The 22,025-nt window shown below is 39.5% G+C and overlaps 1 protein-coding gene across 2 annotated transcripts in view; it reads right to left on the bottom strand.

Moving 5' to 3' along the window:
* Nucleotides 1–22,025, bottom strand: part of LOC108276756 (arf-GAP with dual PH domain-containing protein 1) — a 52,769-nt gene that overhangs the window by 20,106 nt on the left and 10,638 nt on the right. The window contains exons 2-4 of one of the 2 annotated variants that reach the window (XM_017488664.3): nt 16,149–16,279; nt 6,785–6,876; nt 4,313–4,395 (exon numbers count right to left, since the gene is read on the bottom strand). In XM_017488664.3, coding sequence (XP_017344153.1) covers nt 4,313–4,395; nt 6,785–6,876; nt 16,149–16,279 — 306 coding nt within the window. The remainder of the gene's footprint in view (nt 1–4,312; nt 4,396–6,784; nt 6,877–16,148; nt 16,280–22,025) is intronic. The other variant, XM_017488672.3, reaches the window with a different exon arrangement.

Raw genomic sequence — 22,025 nt, 5'->3', positions numbered from 1 at the left:
TCAAGGGTGAACACAAAATGGCGGAGACACATAAGGGATGTGATGACACATAAGGGAAACAACTAATGACAATACAGGGGCGGAGACAAGACATAAACCATAGCAATACACAGACGTCAAAAGTAAACAAAGTAAATGTCACTGAAACCTGGAAGCTCAGGATCCAGTACTTTGCGCAAGGGGAAATCGTGACACACAGCAGGTCCTGCTCCTCTTTTTCCTCCTAATTTCTTTTGTTGAAACAGGAGATTTATTTATTTTCTTTTCAGGCAGGAGACTTTTTTTTATTTTTACACACACACACACACACACACACACACACACACACACGGTTGGAGTGCTGAAGCATGCATCTGAGCTGACGGATTCTTGCTCTCTTGTCTGTAGTAAAGACTGAGTCAGCAGTCTGACCTAGACTTTTTTGTTGTTGTTTTAATTGTGCAGCTGTTCTAGTGCTGAGGTGACTAGAGCGAGAAGACAGTGATATACGGCTGCTACCGATATCCAGAAAGCATTGTGGCCAACTGGCAAATTTAATTATAGTAAATGAGACATACAAAACATTTTACATTTATTGTGTAATTTATGTAATATTCTCTGAAGAACATTCACTTATGAACTTTGTACAAATAAAAATAAATAGGTTTTAGTGCAGCTTCTCCTTGTGTCTTGCTGTCTTTGCCAGCCATATAACAGAATAAAAAAGAAAGTTCTTAACTAAAATGTATTTATGTATAATTAGATTTTCCAATCACAGAAATAATTAGTCCAATCACAGAAATAATTAGTATAAAAATAATCAGTAGCAGGTTATAGATTACATTTATATTTAATAATTTAATGAACAAATCTGACCAACAGTCAATAATTAAAGAATAATAATCAAAAATAGTATGTGTTATTCCATGTATTAGATCTACAATACATAGTTACTCATAAATCGCATATATTTACTTTAGCCTGTAACAGGTTCTTTTACTTTCTTAAGTCAATGTATAGGATAATATTAGATATTATCCTGTACTTTGAATAGAATAATAAAGATTTATCTCTGTTATGTTTTGCTTGTCTTTCTCTTTGTAAAAAATAATACAAGCCCGCATCACAAATGGCGTGTTTTTGACCATTACATGCTTAGTTTGCAGCATTTGGCTTAGCATCAAAAAAAGACCAGAACACATGAAAAGGAGCAGTACACATGATATCATGTACACATGAATCATGGACAATTAAATACAGCGCACATGGATTTAAAATCTAGCAATTCAAACTTACCAATTTGCATTATATCGTACACAATGTTCTGGTCTCATCCAGCTCACTAGACCCAGCTTTCATTCAGGGCTTTTGGTAAAATATTTCCGTTAAATATTCATCAAAAAATAGTTTTTTCAAAAAATCTGTATCCCCACGGGAGCGCACCATGAGCTGGGCTGCGGATCTCACATCTCATGGTATTGTTTGAATATGACTTTGTTGCATGCCGGAGTGTTGTTGTGTGTAACATTACACAACGTCACATTAAAAACGATGATGGTCATTTTGTTGTCTGTATGGGACAATCTATCAGCCGATGCTGATCATTTAAAAATGCCAAATATACCAATAGGCATTTGTCCAAAAAGTTTGGAAACCCCTGCCTTAATAGAATCAGAAGTTTGATCACATCACTCATATTATCCACACTACACTGGCTTCCAGTAAAATTTCATATTAATTATAAAATACTATTAATGACCAGCACCTGAGTGAACATTTACTCTTTTATTTTCTTCTTCAAATCCAGAGCAACTTTGTGTAGTCTCTATTAAAATCACATACTTATGCTAGTTCACTAGGTCATGGACTAAGAGTACCATCAGTCTAAAAACCCTGTTGGGGAGTAGAGTATGAAAAGAAAACACAAGGTTTTATTTTTAAATTGTAGATAAACAATTGCTAAATCAAGTGCTTGGTAAAGAAGTAGGTCTTTTCTTCATTTGAAGACAGCCAGTGAATCAGCTGTTCAGACAACCAGATTTCAATGCACCACCTATGTGCCTGGACAGAGAACAGTTTTGATGTATGTCTTCTTTGTACTTTGAGAAATGGTGGGTCATTTTGAGCCATGCTTCAAGCTCAAAGGGTGTGCAGACTGAGGTGTGATAATTGCTTTAATGTAGGCAGGCACAGGTCCATTTTTGGATTTGTAGGCAGGCCTCAGTGTTTTAACTCAGATCTTGGTAGCTACAGGAAGCCAATAGAGGAAGAATTGCAATGGGGTGGTGTGGGAGAACTTGGGAAAGTTGAAAACAAGTCATTCAGCAGCTGCATTCTGGATCAGTTGCAAAGGTTGATTTGTAGACCTTCCGGGAGCGAGTTGCAGTAGGGGGGACTCTGTGGACAGATATTGGCCAGATCGTCCTGCTGTAAAGGAAATACCTGCATGGCTGAGTCACTTAGGTGACATGAGTTGAGAAGGGTATTTGGTTGCCTAGGACTACCCCAAGGTTGTGTGCATCTTGTGATCCAGGGAGATCACAAGATCTTGACATGGGATGGAGCAGATTTGGATCTCCTCCAGGTCACCTGATATGACTGTCCCTCCAGGTAAGAAGCAAACCATTGCCATGCTGTGCTGCAGATTACAAGATTCATCTGAATGGACAGTAGAGTCTTCTGGTGACTGTGTCAAAAGGTTGATAAGTAGGATGAAAGCTGATCTAGCATCATGAATCTTCTCAGTAACAGCCACAAGAGCAGTGTCTGTGGATTATGCCACTTTGAAACCAGCTAATTAAGAACGTCTATTATGAGCCACCAGACCTGCTTAGATCAAAAGGTGCAGGCTCCTTATCAGTACCTAGAATAATGAAAACACAGTTCATATCTTTTGCCCTGCAAGACTCCGCAGCTATAGAATAGACTTCCAGTTAGTGTTTGGCAATAACATTCCAAATCAAACCAGTTTCACTGTTTGCTGTTGTGCTGAGGATCTTGGGATCTTTATTATTTGGGGCTAAACAATTAATTATATTGTAATTGTAATCACAGTTTTTAAATATAAATGAGATCTGAGTTTGTTAATTGCTTAATATTAGATTCATTCGTTAATTTCTGATGCATTAAATCACCCCACATATGTGTTTATTAGTGTGCATACTGTGCTAGCAGATTTAGTTAATCTCTAAGCCTGCCTTTCCTGTAACAAAGCCTAGGAAAGGCTTTGCTAGTAACAGGATTATGATATAGAGACTGCTAAATTTTGATCTGTGACAGAATAAATCTAATCATGAGCCAACTTCATGGTACTGCATTATTGATCAGCACTTTCACACTAAGCCATAATTCTCCCTCTAGTCCCCTACTCTGTCTCCCTGAAATCAGACATCATAATTAATAAGGACATAGTTGTCATTGGGGAATTGCTATTACACCAGTCCTCATGTATTTGGCAAACAGTGTTATGGAAGTGTTATAAATGCACATTTGACTAAAACTTCAGTTTAAGGACATGAAAATAATTCCACTGACATATGTGCTTCTTAAATAATTTAAGTTGCATTTAGATGGTGCTTCATGATAGTTTTGAATGCAAACAGACCAGCAGCACTTCAGACCAACATAACTTCCAATTTTTATAGCAGATCTAGAGGGTTCACAGGTCTAGAGTGTTGTGGTGAACCGGGATGTTTGGATGTTGCACCCCCCGCCTGATCCATCCTGATGCCCTGCTTCTGGTTGGAGATCTCATCACATGGATTTCACTAGCTTTTACTGAGGATGGCCCCACATGAACAGCCTAAAGATCAATGAAATTACTGAGGATGGTAACACTTACAAACCATGAAGATGGCTTTGGACTGCAATTGCCACAAAGAGTTTTGCAGTCAAGTCTCAAGTCAACAGTAGATAACTTCAACAAAATAGACTTCATTTGAAAACTAATGAATTTCCTGTTTACACAATTGTACTTTTTAACCATGTAAAACACAGTTATTGATGGGAATTATTTCTAATTGCACTATTTGTTGATGAAGATAGGTTCCTTTTTGAGTCTGATTACTCTCGAGGTTTAGCCTCTGGTTTGCTCATTAGGGATAAATTTATCAATTTAAAATTTACATCCCGAATTTATATATTTCTATAAAGCTGCTTTGTGACAATGTCCACACACACACACAAAGTCATAATCAATGGATTCAGGCTTTCAGATGAACACTGGTAGATAGATGAAACAAAAGACATAGGAAGTGTGCATGTCAGTGGGTATGTGAGAGTTTTAATCATAGAGAGATAGAGATATATAGAGAAAAGACAGGATATTTCTTACCTGCTGAGTATGGCTCTTGTCTATCCACATACATAAACTCATTCCTTTCATATTTGGCTCGGATCCACTGTTCCCGCAGCAGCCTGTGAGGGAAAAGCACATATTTATTTCATATTCTTGCTTCTTCTAGCCATCACACCATCACAGAAGCAGTTTTGGTGTTTGCATCTTCTTTAATAACCAGGGGCAGAACTTTGTCACAATCGGTCCCTGTGCAGGCATTACATACATTTGTATCCTACTGATATTGCCTTCCATTTGCATGAATAAAAACTTTAATTTTATGTAGTCAGTAACAGTCAGTAACCATTGTAGCCCTGTTATGGTCAGTAATAATGTCTACATCTGCCAATGCATGACCCAAGATTATGGTAAAGCAAAAAACAAGCATGTGTGCTAAGCAAGTAATTCATATAAATAATGGATTTGCATCCACTACAATATTCTGGCAATAGAACACTGAAATCTATTTACCTTGTAAATGCAGGTACCATCGATTAATTCCAGCTGAAACAATGCATGTCTCAGAGAACTCATTAATAAACTATTTAGCTACCTAATTTAATCATCTTACAAAACTGCTATAATACTATTCCTAAACAAGCAGTTATAGCATGCTATAGCATTTAAATACGCTATAACAAGACTGATCAATATATAATTTTTATGACCTACCTAATGCAAATATATCAAATTGCGGATGTTAATAGAATAATTAGTACGTGCATTAAAAGTAATAAACCATTAGTCTTTGGTAACCTAATTACAATTGTTTAGCACTTACCAGCCAGAGTTTGGTATCAAGGAAGGGGACAAGGTACCAGAAGGACCAGAAGTTGACATTCATTAGGCATAACACACACACACACACACACACACACACACACACACACACACACACACACACACACACACACACACACACACACACTCTCTCTACTTCCTTCCGTTTTGTTTGGGAGATTTTGCAGTTCATGAACCCAACATCACTCATTGCCTTGTTTGTACCTGCAGTTGTCTTAGTGTGTCTTATAACAAATTAACCACAGTGGGGTCATAAACGAAACTGCACACAAAAGATACAGTGTGACAGTATTATTAATGAGACAATATTCTTAAGCAAGGTGGATTCCAGAATTTCACCCTGTGCTAATGTAGAAAAGTTGCATGGTGAGGGTGTGTGTGTGTATTGTACATTATAGATTGATCATTGATCTCAGGCAGACACTCCAAAATTGCCCTTTTGGAAAAGACAATTTTCCAAGTTCAGTTAAATTAACTAAAACTGACTAAACTTAACTAAATTTTTCCCCAAAAAAGGCCAGCCCAATGGGCATTATCTGGATGTAAGAATTAATGAAAATAGAGAACTACTTATCACATATGAAAGTTGCCTTCTTCAAGATGAAGGTGTTACTGACAAGCCTGGATTCACCCAGTGAAAAATCTAACATTTCATATCTATGAGCCATATTCAGAATTTAATTAAGCATGCTTTGTGAGGAGTTCTCTGTTTGATAAAATTTTGACCTAGTACATAAGTCCACATTTTTTGCGCATTAGTTATTATTTAAAAATTATGAAGTACCGTACACAATATTGAGCTATAAACGATTGCAGATGACTGCACCAATAACATGGGCACAGATTACAATGATTGAATGACCTCGATTTAGTCTCATGGGCACATTAAACAAAACTGTGCATTTAGTAAGTAGGTAGACAAAACAAACACACAAATAAACAAATAAAACTTATTGCAGTCTTGTGGTCAATTACAGTGGGCAAAACTTTAGTAATTGCAAACTAACTAACGTGATCATCAGGACTAGTACGTTTCATGACAACCTTCAACATATTAGTCTACTATTTCTTCTACATACTGTATTATTAACACATAACATTGTCTTATTCTATTAATTTTATTATTCTACATTTTTGTTGTCTTTTCATGTTACATTGTATTGCAACTGACAGCCAATAAGACAGGTGCTTGATTAAAAGGTGCTGGTCTACATGGTAATGAAAAACTCCTTCCAAAACAGCAAAATCTGGCAACTCCAGAGGTGTGAAGTGTATGCAGGTAATTTCAATAAACTGAAAGAGCCACATGAACAATCATGGTGTATGCATGCGTTGCACCCAATATTCCTGTGAGAGGTAGCGGATTTACTATGACCCTGATAAGGATAAGCGGCCACAAAAGCACCTGAGTAGCAAGTAGTGAGAAGTAGTGAGAGTAGTGAGAACTGAGTAGAGTACTGAAAATCTTGCTGGCATAAATACTGATGCATGTTTTGAACTTGTGTGATCATGTTCTCTGGCTCCTACTAGCATGTAACAAACAAGACTAGTTTTTGGTTGGAGTATTCCTTCAGCCCATTTCAGCATAGTTAATGGTCACAGTCATTACACAATGACAAAATGCATTTAAGACAAAATGCATATAATGAACACTAGTTCTTTACTCACTGGCAGTCTGTGTGTGTTGGGGAGTAATAGAACGCTGGTACCATCTGTTCATATTTAGCTTTTGCAGAACTGTTGCCGATGGACGCCATCAACTAAAGAGAGAAAGACAGGGATATGTCATGAGGTACAGCAGCTTCTGTCATTACATGAAATGTGTCAAAAACAAAAGCTAAAGACGAGGAAATTATGCAGTTATATATTGTCAGTTAAATGTATGTGTGTGTGTGTGTGTGTGTGTGTGTGTTTGTGTGTGTATGCATGTTGCACATGTGTACAGCATATGTGACATTTTCCACTAAAGGGCTGGATTGTAACAGCTGCCACATTCATAAGCAAACGTATCCTATTTCACACTAGAAACTACAGTAACAAATTATACATGGATCTGCGATGGATTTCCAATCTTCACCTGTCCAGTTTCTGGTGGATCTGTGCCCATTGAAGACACAGATAAAGTGCTATGAAAAAGTATTGTTTTATCTGTTTGTTTATATAGCATACTAAATAGTTTTAGATATTCATACTTCAAAAATAAAGCAAAGGCAACCTGAGTAAACACACAATACAGTTTTTGCTTTTTATTGAAGCAAATAAAAAAGTTATCCAACACCTATCACCCATGTGAAAAACTAATTGCCCTTTTAAATTTAAAATCTGGTTGTTCCACCTTTAGAAGCAATAACTGCAACCAAACGCTTCCGATAACTGGAGATCAGTCTTTCACTTACTTCTAGGACTAGGACTCACTTATGCTCAGGATCATTGTCTTGCTGCATAATCCAGTTGCGCTTGAATTTCAACTTACGGACTAAAGACCGGACATTCTACTTTAGGATTTTCAAGTAGAGAACAGAATTCATGTTTCCCTGAATTCTTGCAAGTTGCCCAGGCCCTGAAGCAGCAAAGCAGCCCTACATATTCACACTTCCACCACCATGTTTGACCACACGTATTGATGATCTTTTTGTGGAATTTGGTATTTGGTTTACACCAGATATAACGAGACCCCTGTTTTCCAAACCTTTTCCAATTTTGACTAAATCAATCCACAGAACATTCACATTCTCCCAAAAGGTTTGAGGATCATCAAGGTGTGTTTTGGCAAAACTCAGATGAGCCTTAATGTTGTTCTGGGTTAGCAATGGTTTTCAACATCGCCACTCCTCCATGGATGCCATTTTTTGCCCAGTGTCTTTCTGATAGTAGGGTCATGAACAGTGACTTTTAGTGATGCAAGAGAGGCCTGTAGGTCTGCAGATAATGGCTCTCACTGTGGTTCTTTTGAGTCCAAAAGCCTTTGAAATAGCTTTGTAACCCAGACTGATGTATTTCAATCCCCTTCTTCCTCATCATTTCTTGAATTTCTTTCAATTTTGGCATAGTATGTTATGGGGTAAGACCTTTTAACCAACTTCATGCTGTTAAAAACTTTCTATTAAATGTTGATTTAACTGAACAGGGTTTGCAGTAATCAGGCCTGGTTACATGTAATCCATCTGAACCCCATTTTGAATGCTGTTTCATAGATTTGGGGAATTAGTAACTATGGGGCAAATACATTTTTACATAGGCCCAGTTGGTATTGGATAACTTTTTCGCTTCAGTGAATAACATAATTTAAAAATCTGTATTTTGTGTTTACAAAGGTTGCCTTTTTTCATTTCTGAAACAATTTAGTATGAAATATACACAAAAACAAAAGAAATTGGGATGCGGCAAATACTTTTTCACAGTACCATACCGGTTCTTGGCTGAAAGGCATGGAACCTGATGTGGTCTTCTGCTCTTCTGCTGTTGTATATGATCATCCACATAAAGGTTCAGTGTGTTGTGCATTCTGAGATACTTTTCTACTCCCCATGATTGTAAAGAATGGTTCCTGTCAGCTCAAATCTGAACTGATGCTCACTGGATGTTTTTGGTTGTTTGTTTTGTTGTTGTTTTCTCCAGAAACTGTTGTGTATGAAAATCCCAGGAGATCTGCAGTTTCTGAAATTTTCAAACCAGACCCTTGGCTCCAACAACCCTGCCAGGGTCAATGTAAATGACATTTTGACCATTGTTATATTTAAGGTGAACATTAACTGAAGCTCTTTACCTCTATCTGCATAATTTTATGCAGTGCACTTTTGACACATGAATGGCTGGTGGATAATTGCATGGCTGAGCAGGTGTACAAATATTCCTAATAAAGTGGCCGGTGAGTGTATGAGCATCCTTTTGAATCAGTATTCATCTGAATAGCTGAATGATTGGAATGTAATGGTCATTATTCACAGTAATACCAATCTATTTATTAAGATTGCTGTTTGACCCTGGAAAACAATTGATCTCTTTGCTTCTTTTAATTGTTAACTTAAGTTTAAGTGTCTCCGTTTTTGCCACATACTGAAAGAGAAAGGTTTGATACTCATGTCAAGCCATCTCATCTGGACCTTTTATCATGGTGAGTATGAAAATTGACTGTCCTTTTTTTAAATAAAATAAATGTATAAATATCAGGGCCAGTCAATCCATTAGGCGTCATAGGCACTCACCTAGGATGTCACCATATTTGTGGCGCCACCCCCCACCGAATCTGATTAACAGCACTGATCCACAGTTACCGTTCCTCATGTCTTTTATTACCTCTGAAAATTTGTTTGGTCAAATTGGTTTGTTGGCACCCCTACTGCCGATGTAAATAAGCGGCAGTGTGTGTAAGGCTGTATTAAGTGCAACACAACACTCATGATCTAAAAAGTACAACATACTTATTCATCAACGTCGGTGTGTCTGTATGGCCGTGAAGTGTGTGTGATTTTTTTTTTTTTTTTTTTACGGCATTATGGACGATAATGATCATGGCATAATTTTTATGCTAATACTGCTGATGTATTACCGGCAGTAACAATCAAGATTGTTAGTTGAGATGCAAATTGAAGTGACAAAAACCATCGGGAGCTCAATTTCAAAAAAGAAAAAAAGAAGAAAAGGCAAAGCATGAAAAAACCCTAAAAGTAAGCTTATTATAATTTCTATATCATTTGTCATTTTTGTGGTGTTAAATTATTTAGATAATGGATTTACAATAACTGTGTGAAGTTGGCCCCCCACCCAATGCAAAACGTCGGCTAGAGGATGAATCTCGCCTAGGGCACCAAATGGGCTAGGACCAGCACTGATTAATATATATTCACTATTAATAAATATTAATGTAAATAAAAGATATACAGTCATGTGAAAAAATAAGTACACTCCATGGAAACTGTTGGCTTTTTGACAATATTTGGACAAGCAAACATTTTATCATTTTTGTAACAGTGCCTATTAATAAAGGTGATACACTTGAACAAAACCACAAGGAAAATTTGCTTTTTCAATAATTTTTTCAACAGAAATATCAATATATCAGATGTATATTCTTCTGTAGAAAAAGTAAGTACACCCTTGGCCTCAGAAGCTAGCATTGCCCCCTTTAGCAGAAATAACTTCTTGTAGGCATTTTGCATAATTGTCCACCAGTCTCTGGCATCGGCTAGCTGGAATTTTTTTTATCACTCTCCCATGCAATATTCTTTCAGTTGCAAGATATTTGAGGGTTTTGTTGCATGTACTGCCCATTTCAAGTCCCCCCACAATATTTCAATGGGATTCAAATCCGGGCTTTGACTAGGCCATTCCATCACCCTCCATTTCTTCTTTTTGAGCCATCCCTTGATGGATTTGCTAGTGTGCTTAGGACCATTATCCTGTTGAAAGGTCCACTTTCAGTTGAACTTCAACTTTTGGACAGATGGCCTCACATTATCTTCAGGCACTCTTTGATATGATGTGGAATTCATAGTGAACTCAATGAATACAAGCTGTTCAGTCCCTGAGGCAGTGAAGCAATCTCAACCCTAACATTTCCATCACCATGGTTCAAAGTTGGTATAAGGTGCTTCTCCTGAAAAGCTCTCTTTGGTCTGTGCCAAACATGTCTGCTGGTGCTATGGACAACTCTATCTTTGATTCATCTGTCCAGAGCACATTATTCCAAAAGGCCTGGTCTGTGGCCTGGAATGTGGGTTCTGTGTGTTCCCAGTAACCAGCTTACTCCCAAGTGTTGAGGGCCTCAAAGCAGGCACAGAATTCATTGAGCTCATCTGGTGTGATATGGCTGTCAATGATCTCACCCCTGCTTCTGCCTTGATAGTCTGTGATATTTTGTAATCCTTGCCACATGCGCCAGTTGTCAGCAGTAGTGAAATGACACTCCAGCCTCACTCTGTATTGTCTCTTGGCATCCCTTATGGTTCTTCAGAAGTTGTATCTGGCCTTCTTGTAGTCACTGGCATTACCTAAGACAAATGCAGTTGACTGGGCATGAAGTATGGACCAAACCTCACAGTTTATCCATGGCTTTTGGGTGGGGTATGTCTGGATCTGTTTAGTGTGCACAATGTTGTCGATGCAGGTGCTTATGTAGCTGGTTACTACTGAAGTGTACTAATCCAGGTCAAGAGTACAATCCTCATGTATAGCAGTGTTCTTAAACACGTCCCTCTCAGTGCACTCAAAGCAGTCATGAAGCGCCTGATCAGATTCTTCAGTCCACACTTTTACAGTTTTACTTACTGTGAAGGCTTGCTTCGGGAGCTATCTGTATGTGGGGTAGAAGAGCAGTGAGATGTGATCAGACTGTACAAAGTGAGGTTGAGGTGCAGCCTTTTATGCACTCTTCACATTACTGTACACCTGGTCTAGTATGTCCCCCCCCCCCCCCTGTAGGGAAATTAACACGCTGGTGGTATACTGGAAGCACATTCCGTAAATCACAGTGATTGCAGTTGCCTGTGACAATAAACACAGTGTTTGGATGTGTGGTTTCTTGTGTGTTTATAGTGTCATACAGAATCCTAAGTGCTGCTGCAGAGGTTGCGTGTGGCAGAAGGTAAACAACCAGGAGAAATAGTGATTAACTCTCTCCTCAGATAAAAGTGCCTGCATTTCACTGATAAAAGTTCTGCGTCATTCGAGCAGTGTTTACTGACCATCTGCATGTCCAAGCACCACTGGTTGTTAATGTAGATGCAGGTTCCCCCAGCTTTGTGTTTTCCAGATGCTGCTGTACAGTCCCTGCAGTGGATGGAGTGCATCTTCAGCTGAACCACTGAGTCCAGTGTGCTGTCCGATGGGGAGATTTCTGTGAAAATGACTGTGCAGCAATCTCTATTTTCTTGCTGCGATATGATCCTGGTTCTATGTTTGTCCAGCTTGTTTTGAAGGGGTCGGACATTTACTAGCAGTAGGCTAGGGAGAGGCAGTCGGTTTGCCCTAGCCTTTAGCCTAGCATGTAGCCCACCTCTCTTGCCTCGTCAGTGCTTCTATCACTCTTTCCCCCGGCTGCACTGATCACTTGATTCCAGTGTTGGTGGGCCTCGCTGGAGGTAATCCAGATCCAAAAGTTAGGCCGTAGGTTTGTTTTCTGATTTCCAGTAGCGTTTCTCTGTTATATTTAATCAGTGCAGATGATATATGTACATTTAAGGAGTTCAAAATGACTAAACAAACAAAAATAAATGACAAATAATCATGGTTGCAGGAGGAGTACACAGAGATGTCTGCCATGGTGGGTGCCATCTTGGTTGTGTCTTATGTTTCCTCTTGCATTGGAAAAAAGTTTTTTGACTGATGCTACTTGCCATATTTCAGTCCCTTACCATGTGCATCCATATTAATCACAAAATCAGAAGAGCGCAATCCTGAAGGCTGATTAAAGGGGCTATTACAATAACAGCTACAGGTAAACAGCCACTTTGCATTTTTATACGCCACAATATCATCACTTTTAGATTTCTTAAATAATTGAATAAGCTGTTGTATCAAGGTCAGTTCTTAATTATTTAATGTTTTATTCTGCCAAATAATTAATATATTTGTATAAGATAATATGTTCTCTATAATGAAATCTCTAATACATATAAAACCATGTGTGATGCAAACATCCAGGTCAAACCTTGTTTATCCCAGATTTGTGAATAAGTACAGTTGAGTTTGTATGGTATGTTACAATAGCTATTGTTAGCTTCAGGCCAGGTCTATGAATTTTATCTAACATTTTGGTACTACACTAGGTCCAACAGGTGAGATGTGCACCACTTATGGAATGGTTCCCACCTGATAGCATACATGATAATCTCAGGATAATTTCAAGCTTCTCACTGCTCAAGGGAATCATACCCACAGGCATAAATGATCTGGCTAAGGACGTCACAACTCTCTGTTCATCTGTGAAAATAAGTCCATCCAGTGAGGCCAGTCCCTTAATCTGGTCATATCCCTCACTAGCAAGAGTAACAGTAGGAGCCATGGTTTCACTGGCCATCCTGGGTCACAAATAAGACACTTTGATTCAATTGCTGAATTCTGTGGATTGTGAACAGAATCAGAAAAAGAGATGGAAATGCATACAGTGAGGGAAAAAAGTATCTGATCCCCTGCTGATTTTGTACGTTTGCCCACTGACAAAGAAATGATCAGTTTATAATTTTAATGGTAGATTTATTTGAACAGTGAGAGACAGAATAAAAAAAATTTAAAAAATCCAGAAAAACGCATGTCAAAAATGTTATAAATTGATTTGCATTTTAATGAGGGAAATATGTATTTGACCCCTCTGCAAAACATGACTTAGTACTTGGTGGCAAAACCCTTGTCGGCAATCACAGAGGTCAGACGTACCCTCACTGTACTTGCACTCCCACTGTTTATCATTGGGTCTACAGTACACTGCAAGTGAGGAGCAACGTGACCTCGTTACTAACAGATCACTTCCGTTATAATAAACAACATAATTTATACTGCAAGCAAGCAAATATAGCATGACAATAAACTGGAATTAAACTAAATCTTTTAAGCAATTCACAACCATTTCCCCAGCCCCTTGAACAGTGGAGTATTTTGGATATAAAGTTGTGCATCACTGTTGTGCTTCTGTGCTTCACAAGCTCCACTTTGCAAAGTTTGCATTAAATATAAAATGCTCTCCTGCCTTACCCCTCTGTCTGATGATGACTCAGGTATTGTTGGGTATAAAATGTAACGTTGACGAACACATAACAAGAAATTTATTTTCACTGACTCTGGGTATCTGCTAAAGCTACCGGCATCGCATTACGTGTGTTTCACGTCATGCGCCATCGACTGGGATACGGCTTATACTTCCAGTTAGTAAAAAAATGCTTGAGTTCCATTTGAGATGATATTACCTTTCTAAAATCCACACACTAGATGGTAGCGTACACTGTGCATAGTGTAAGTGTATAGTTTTTCATTTGTGACATAATTTTAGTATTTACTCTCTGATGGGTACTTTTCGGAACAGAAGTAACGTAATGAGTAAACATACCCTGTGCCGCAAGCAGATCAACTAACCCATAATGAGATTCCTTGACAACAATTTTCATAATCGATTATTATCGATTTTATCTATTAGTTGTTGCAGCTCTAATCTCAGACATCACACAGTATAACGTAAAAAGCTAAGCTAGCAGTAGCAATTCACTGCCAAAACTCTGACGATGAATGGATGCACTTACAGCAGTGGAAGATGCCGAAGAAAACAGAAGCAAAAAAACAGAACATATCACAGCTTTGGAGTACAGAAACAAAACTATAATTGTGTCCAAAATCACAAGCTGTTCAAGATAGGTCAGAACTCTTAGGGCAGTGGTGGCTTGGCGGTTAAGGCTCTGGGTTACTGATTGGAAGGTTGGGGGTTCAAGCCCCAGCACTACCACTGTTGGGCCCCTGAGCAAGGCCCTTAACCCTCTCTGCTCCAGGGGTGCTGTATCATGGCTGACCCTGTGCCCTGACCCCAACTTGCTAACATGATGAGGTATGCGAAGAAAAGAATTTCACTGTGCATATACATAGATAAATAAAGACTCATCTTTATAAAGAATAAAGACTCATTATCATTAACTCCACAAGCAGTCCCAGCAATGAGTACTTGAAATGAGTAAATTTTTTAAAGTTCCTATTATTTTTCCCATGATTAGGCATATTACAATTAAAATATTAATTGTATACCATGGTAAAATTATACTATGATACCACGGCAACAAGACTTCAACAGATAAGTATACAGTCCCCTCCAAAACTATTGGAATGGCAAGGCCAATACATTTGTTTTTGCTGTAGTCTGAAGACATTTGGGTTTGAGATCAAAAGTTGAATATTAGAAGAGAGTTTATATTTTCAGCTTTTATTTCCTGTTATTTATATGTAGATGTGTTAAATGACATAGAACATAGCACATTTTGTATCAACCCACCCAATTTGTAGCTGAGAAATAATATTGGAACATGTGACTAAGAGATGTGTCCTGTTAGATTGATTGTTTAAACAATAAACAGCCATGGACATCTACTCTTGGTTTTAGCCTTCAGTTTCACCTGTAAAGACTGCATTTGTTATTAAAAAAGGATAAGCCATCGTGAAGATCAAAGAGCTGTCTATGAGTAAACACACGCAATTCTGATGCTGAGAAAAGATGGAAAATCAATCAGAGGCATTGCACAAACATTTGGTATAGCCAAAATAATAATTTGCAATGTCCTGAAAAATAAAGAACCTGCTGGTGTATCGAGCAACAGACACCAAATGGGTCGGCCAAGGAAAACAACAACAGCTGAGGGAAAAACCCAAAAAGTGACATCACCAACAACCTCCACAGGGCATGGGTGAATGTATCACAATCAGCCATTCAAAGAAGACTTAGAGAGAAGAAATAAAGAACCCATACCCCAAGAAGAAAACCACTCATGAACAGTAAGAGTCGGAAAGCCAGATAGGAATTAACAAAAGAAACACAAAGATGAGACACTAAAGTTGAACCAAAATTAACCTCTAGCAAAGTGATGGAAAGGCCAAAGTGTGGAGAATGAAAGGATCTGCTAATAATCCAAAACATACAAGCTCGACTGTGAAATATGGTGGAGGTAGTGTCATGGCTTGGGCTTGCATGGCTGCTTCTGGAACAGGATCACTTATCTGTTGTTATACTTTCGCTCTAATAAAAATTGAGTGGTCTGATACAAAAGTTTCTAAGTTTTATATTGTTTAACACATCTAGATGTAAATACCAAGAAATAAATGCTGAAATCCTAAACTCTCGTCATATCCCTCTTTTGATCTTAAACCCAAATGTCGTTTCAATAGATTTAGATGGGACTTTACATGTGATGGTGCCTTCAAATTTCATAACATAAGGAACATTAAAACATAGCTCCCTTTATACCTTCTTCTGAAAGATACAGTTATAATCTTAGCACAAATGCTACCCAAACTACCACATACTTAGTCAGTTTTCTCCCCAAAAGGAACAAGGGCCACTCACCTCCACCTCTGATTTCTCCCAGGGGTCAAGAAAGACAGATTTGACTCTGCTAATTTGAGCAATGCTGCGGTGGATGCCTGAGCAGCTCTGACACATGTAGACACCCAGGGTGAAGGATGCCCACTCTGGACCTACAAGTCACAGACAAAGCACCTCAGTGGAATTTGTAATTACACATAGAGAGAGAGAGAGAGAGAGAGAGAGAGAGAGAGAGAGAGAGAGAGAGAGAGAGAGAGAGAGAGAAAGAAAGAAAGACATAATTTCAGCCACTCTTCCAGTTAAACCACACATAGAGGGGGTCATTAACTATGACTGCCTGAGAGAAGAAGAAAGAGGCCAGGAAGTGGTAAGGAAACTGTAGAGCATAGCAACAGAAATATTGGTTACAAATTCAGACCAGATATCTATTAGATAAAGGCAAGTGTGAAAAGTTAGTGGCTTGCCTATCTCCAAAAGCATAGTGAAAAACATCCAGTGCTCTTCCAATGCAACACAGTATGTAGTGTCCACACAATGTACCCTTACAAGTGTGTGTGTGTGTGTGTATATATATATATAATATAATATAATATAACACACACACACACACAATCTCACAAAAGTGAGTACACCCCTCACATTTTTGTAAATATTTGATTATATCTTTTAATGTGACAAGACTGAAAAATGACACTTTGTTACAATGTAAAGTAGTGAGTGTACAGCTTGTGTAACAGTGTAAATTTGCTGTCCCCTCAAAATAACTCAACACAGCAAATTTACACTGTTATACAAGCTGTACACTCACTACTTTACATTGTAGCAAAGTGTCATTTCTTCAGTGTTGTCACATGAAAAGATATAATCAAATATTTACAAAAATGTGAGGGGTGTACTCACATTTTGTGAGATACTGTGTGTGCGTGTGTATGTGTATATATGTCATGTGAAAAAATAAGTACCCCATGGAGACTGTTTTTGACATTTGGACAAGCAAACATTTGAAGAAGTAAGTACACCCCTACATTTATCACAACTTTAAATCCATATCATATGAATCAGGTGTTCAAGATTGGGTGCCAGTGATCAGAACCTCTAATTTATACCCCTCTCATATCTAGTGTGTGGTGTTCCCTTTGCTATTGAGGTGTGTGGTGTCATATTTCCAAGATATAAAGAGTTCTGTAAGGTCTTTAGAAAACAGTATTGATTAAAAGGGTGCCAATAATTGCTGCACACCTATATAAAAAATGTTGTTGTTTTTTATAAACTTTGTTTGCAATTGTTTTATATCCATGAGAGCAGAGTATTTTTGTGAATTGTTTTTAACAAAGGATCAAAAGGTTAAACAATAAATACAATTTTTTTTATATCATTTTTGCTCGCATTTACCAAGGGTGCCAATATTAATGGAGGGCACTGTATATACATGGGCACATTATATACATGTATATAATGCACTGTAATAAATTTATTCATGAATATTAAATATACTTGTAAAGGCTGGAATATATTTTTCATTTCATTGTTTTTCTAGTAAAACTGTGGCATCTGTCACACTGACACATTTGAGATTTTACCACAAGTTTCCATTTTTGTCACACTATTTTATGTATAGTTGACCTGATACTGGTGCACGCGAACATACGCACACTTAAAAGGAGGCCTTTTTGCCCTTTCTCCTTTTTCAGCAGAAGTAAACTTGAATGCCCCCCCCAAGCATATGTTGTTCAAAAATATGCTTTGACAAGATATAGCCAATGTACGGTGAATAGGGTATGATTCTTTAAACATGCATAGTTAACGGAGACATTTGTAGTGCCATTTATATGGCAGAAATGGGCTGTAACATGGTACAATATAGTGAAAAACATGTAGTTTATAAAATCATTTACTTGAATCAAGAATTATGTTAACTGTATTAGTATGCCATAATATCCCTGATTCACCACTGTAGGCAAATAGAGGCCATGGGAGCCATTTGGAACAAAGCACAGTATGTTTTTACAATAATGTTTATAGAACTCATTTGCCCAGAAAACTATAAATAAAGAAATAGTGAAATAATATTGTAATCATGTTATATTGCATTGCTTGTCTCAATAATATATATTACATATTACAGTTATATATATTATATATACAAATATATATATTTTATATTACAGTTAAGACACTTGGTGTATAATTTACAGCCTATGCCTAGTGGTATGATGGACTAGAAGTTACTTAGTTTTAAGGGCTATACATATTACCGAACTTCATATGAGCTACTATATGATTAGAACAGCATTACCAAGCAAGAAAGAACCAGTGAGAGTTCTGTTGAGTGTGCTATGGGCATGCTGACCATGCCCAAACAGTCTTGCTAACCACACAGTAAACATACTGCTCAGACATAGTCTTTACTACTGAAGTGTAAGATATCAAGATTCTTGTGTCAGTACATAATATAAAAACAACACTGTATTGAGCCAAAGGCATATACACTCACTGTCCACTTTATAAGAAACACTTGCACACCTACACATTCATGTAGTTATGCACTCAGCCAATCATGTGGCAGTAGCGCAATGGAAAAAATCAAGATACAGTCAGGATACAGGTCAAGAGCTTCAGATAATGTTCACATCAAACATCAGAATGAAGAAAATGTGTGATCCCTGTGATTTTGACCATGGCATGGCTGTTGGTACCAGATGGGCTGGTTTGAGTATTTCAGATACTCCTGAATTTCACACACAACAGTCTCTAGAGTTTACAAAGAATGGTGCCCTAACATTGAGTGAGCAAGAGTTCTGTGGGTGAAAATGTCTTGTTGATAAGAGAGGTCAGAGGAAAATGGTCAGATTGGATTGTGCTGCCAGGAAGGATATACAAACTCAATCACTCTATAGAACCATTTTGAGCAGGAAATCATCTCAGCATGCACAAAACATCAACCTTGACGTGGGACCACATTAAGTTCCACTCCTGTCAGCCAAGAACAAACCTCAACGTTTGATGTGCATGCATTCTGAGACGCTTTTCTGCTCAACATGGTTGTAGAGTGCGCTTACTCTAACTCTAGAGACTATTTTGTGTGAAAATCCCAGGAGGTCAACAGTATCTGAAATACTCAAACCAGCCCATCTGGCACCAACAACCATGCCATGGTTAACGTCATAGAGATCACATTTTCCCCATCCTGATGTGAACCTTAACTGAAGCTCTTGACCTGTATCTGCATGATTTAATGCAATGCACATAGCTAGTGATATAAATATAGGATATATGATCAGCAATGGTTACAATAATTTGTGGGGGTTTTTTATTATTATCTGTCATATCACAGCCTAAACACAACTCAGTTTCCCCAGGAGGCACCACCAACTACAAACATGGCCGCCGAGGACTACACTTCCTACACACGCATGCGCACACCCTCCCCGGAGTTCTAAACGCACACACCTGCAACCAATCTCACACACACTCAGACACAGCTCTTAAGAGACTTTGGGAACTAAAGAACTTTATGAAGTAAATGTTCAGTAGACTTGCTCTTTGCCGTTATCTAAGCCGTTTCGTAGTATATGTTTGACAAAGTGTTTCCGTCCCCGACCTCGATTTCTGCCTTGCCCCGTTTTGTTTGTTTGCCTGATCACCTGACCCCTGCCTGTTTCATGACCATGAACTTTGCCTTTCCCTTTGGATTTTACTGCCTGGATTCCATATACGTGCAACTGCTTTCGTCTCCGCCAACAGGACGTGACAGATTACTTCACTTTCATATGGAAGCAGCGGGTAACCCGGAGTGGCGTCAAGCCATTGATGGCCATGGGAGAATGATAAGTGACCAAAACCAGCAGCTAGCCTACCTTAGTGCGCAGGTAAATAGGCTGGTTCAGACCGCGCCGGTCGCTACACCGACGCCTGCTCAGTTTCCTCCCATACCGGCGCCGGAGAAGTATGCCAGGGATCCGGCACGCTGTAGGGGTTTTCTGCTCCAATACTCCCTGTTTTTTGCAATCTACCCAGAGATGCCGGAGGCAAGGAGACAGGGGAGGAGCTGCTGACGCTAAAGCAAGGTGCACACTGCGTTGCGGATTATGCCCTTGATTTTCCCACCGTCGCTGGCAGGAGTGGATGGAATGAGCCAGCTCTCAAGACTATGTTTTACCAGGGATTAAACCCGGATGTAGTGACAGAGCTGGCCTGTCGCGACAACCAACTCACCCCACCCTCTACTCACTCATTAATCTGGCCATCCGCCTAAATCGCCTGCTACAGAGCTTCCACACAGTACGCAGCGAGGCGGATGTTGTTGTGCAAGGTGGTCCCGCTGAGCCCATGCAGCTGGGGTGTGCGTGGCTCAATGAGGAGGAGAGAGAGAGGCGGCGTCGTGAGTTTCGTTGCTTCTACTGCGGTGAGGAGAGGCACCTCATCAGACAGTGCCCCCTCAAGTAGCGTCGCGGCCTAGGAGATAGCGGGACAGCTAAACCACATCAGCAAGAGGTGAGTTTGGGTCCTTCAACCCAGATCGTATCTCAACCCGCATTTTTGCTACCTGTCATAGTTGAATACTCAGGGTTGTCTTGTACCTTAGAAGTGCTGATTGACTCAGGAGCAGCTGGAAATTTCATTGATCAGAACACCGTACAGCAGTACAACATCCCCGTCCATCCACTACTTCAACCACGAAAGATCCAGGCTATTCGTGGAGCCCCTATTGGTAAGTGGTTTGTCTCCCATTGTACAGAGCCACTCACCCTGCAAACCAGCGCGCTCCATCAGGAGAGCATAGTGTTTTGTGTCACCCTGTCTGCCACACATCCAGTGATTCTCGGCCTCCCCTGGCTGGAACAACACAACCCAGATATTTCATGGACTAACAAGGAGATCACGCACTGGTCCATCCATTGCAACGCACACTGCCTATAGACACCAGTGATCTCACTGGTGGCCACCTCCATCGAAAGCCCAAATAAAACCACTACAGTCTACATTCCACCTGAATATCATGACGTCAGGGAGGTATTTAGCAAGGAGAAGGCTAGCGGATTACCACCTCATCAACCCTACGATTGTGCCATAGATCTGCTTCCGGGAACTACGCCACCCCAAGAAAGAGTGTATCCATTATCACAGACTGAGCAGCGAGCGATGGTGGAGTATATTCAGGAGGCACTGCAGCAGGGCTACATAAGACCATCTACATCCCCTGCCTCAGCAGGATTTTTCTTCATGGACAAGAGAGGAGGAGGGCTCAGGCCATGCATCGATTACAGGGGTCTTAATCAGTGCTGTATTAAGTATCACTACCCTCTACCATTAGTTCCGGTTGCCCTCAAACAACTCCAAGCTGCCACCATCTTCACTAAACTAGATCTCCGCAGTGCATACAACCTGGTCCGGATCAGAGAGGGAGATGAGTGGAAGATGGGGTTCAGTACCACCTCAGGCCACTATGAATACCTGGTAATGATGTATGGGCTCTATAGCGCCCCCTCGGTCTTTCAGTGCCTGATAAATGACGTCCTAAGGGACATTCTGGGACGTACCGTTATCACTTACATCTATGACATCCTGATCTATTCCAGTTCCCAGGAGGAACATGTCCACCATGTCCGGCAGATACTGCAAAGATTACTCAAACACCAGCGTTACGTCAAAGCAGAAAAGTGTGAATTCCACAAAGATACCATCTCGTTCCTGGGGTACATCAGCCCGGAGGGGGTCACCATGGTCCAAGGTAAAGTGCAGGCAGTGGTAGAATGGCCAACTCCGGTAACTGTGAAGGAGCTACAGAGATTCCTTGGCTTTGCAAACTTCTACCGGCGTTTCATCAGGTGTTTCAGCTCCATAGCGCACCCGCTAACGTCCCTGCTGAGAGGAAAGCCCAACCGCTCCCATCATCAA

Source organism: Ictalurus punctatus, chromosome 2 (assembly GCF_001660625.3).
Source record: "Ictalurus punctatus breed USDA103 chromosome 2, Coco_2.0, whole genome shotgun sequence".
Taxonomy (NCBI): Eukaryota; Metazoa; Chordata; class Actinopteri; order Siluriformes; family Ictaluridae; genus Ictalurus; species Ictalurus punctatus.
The sequence above is the reverse complement of the archived record's forward strand: the minus strand, read 5'-3'. Positions and strand labels throughout refer to the sequence as shown.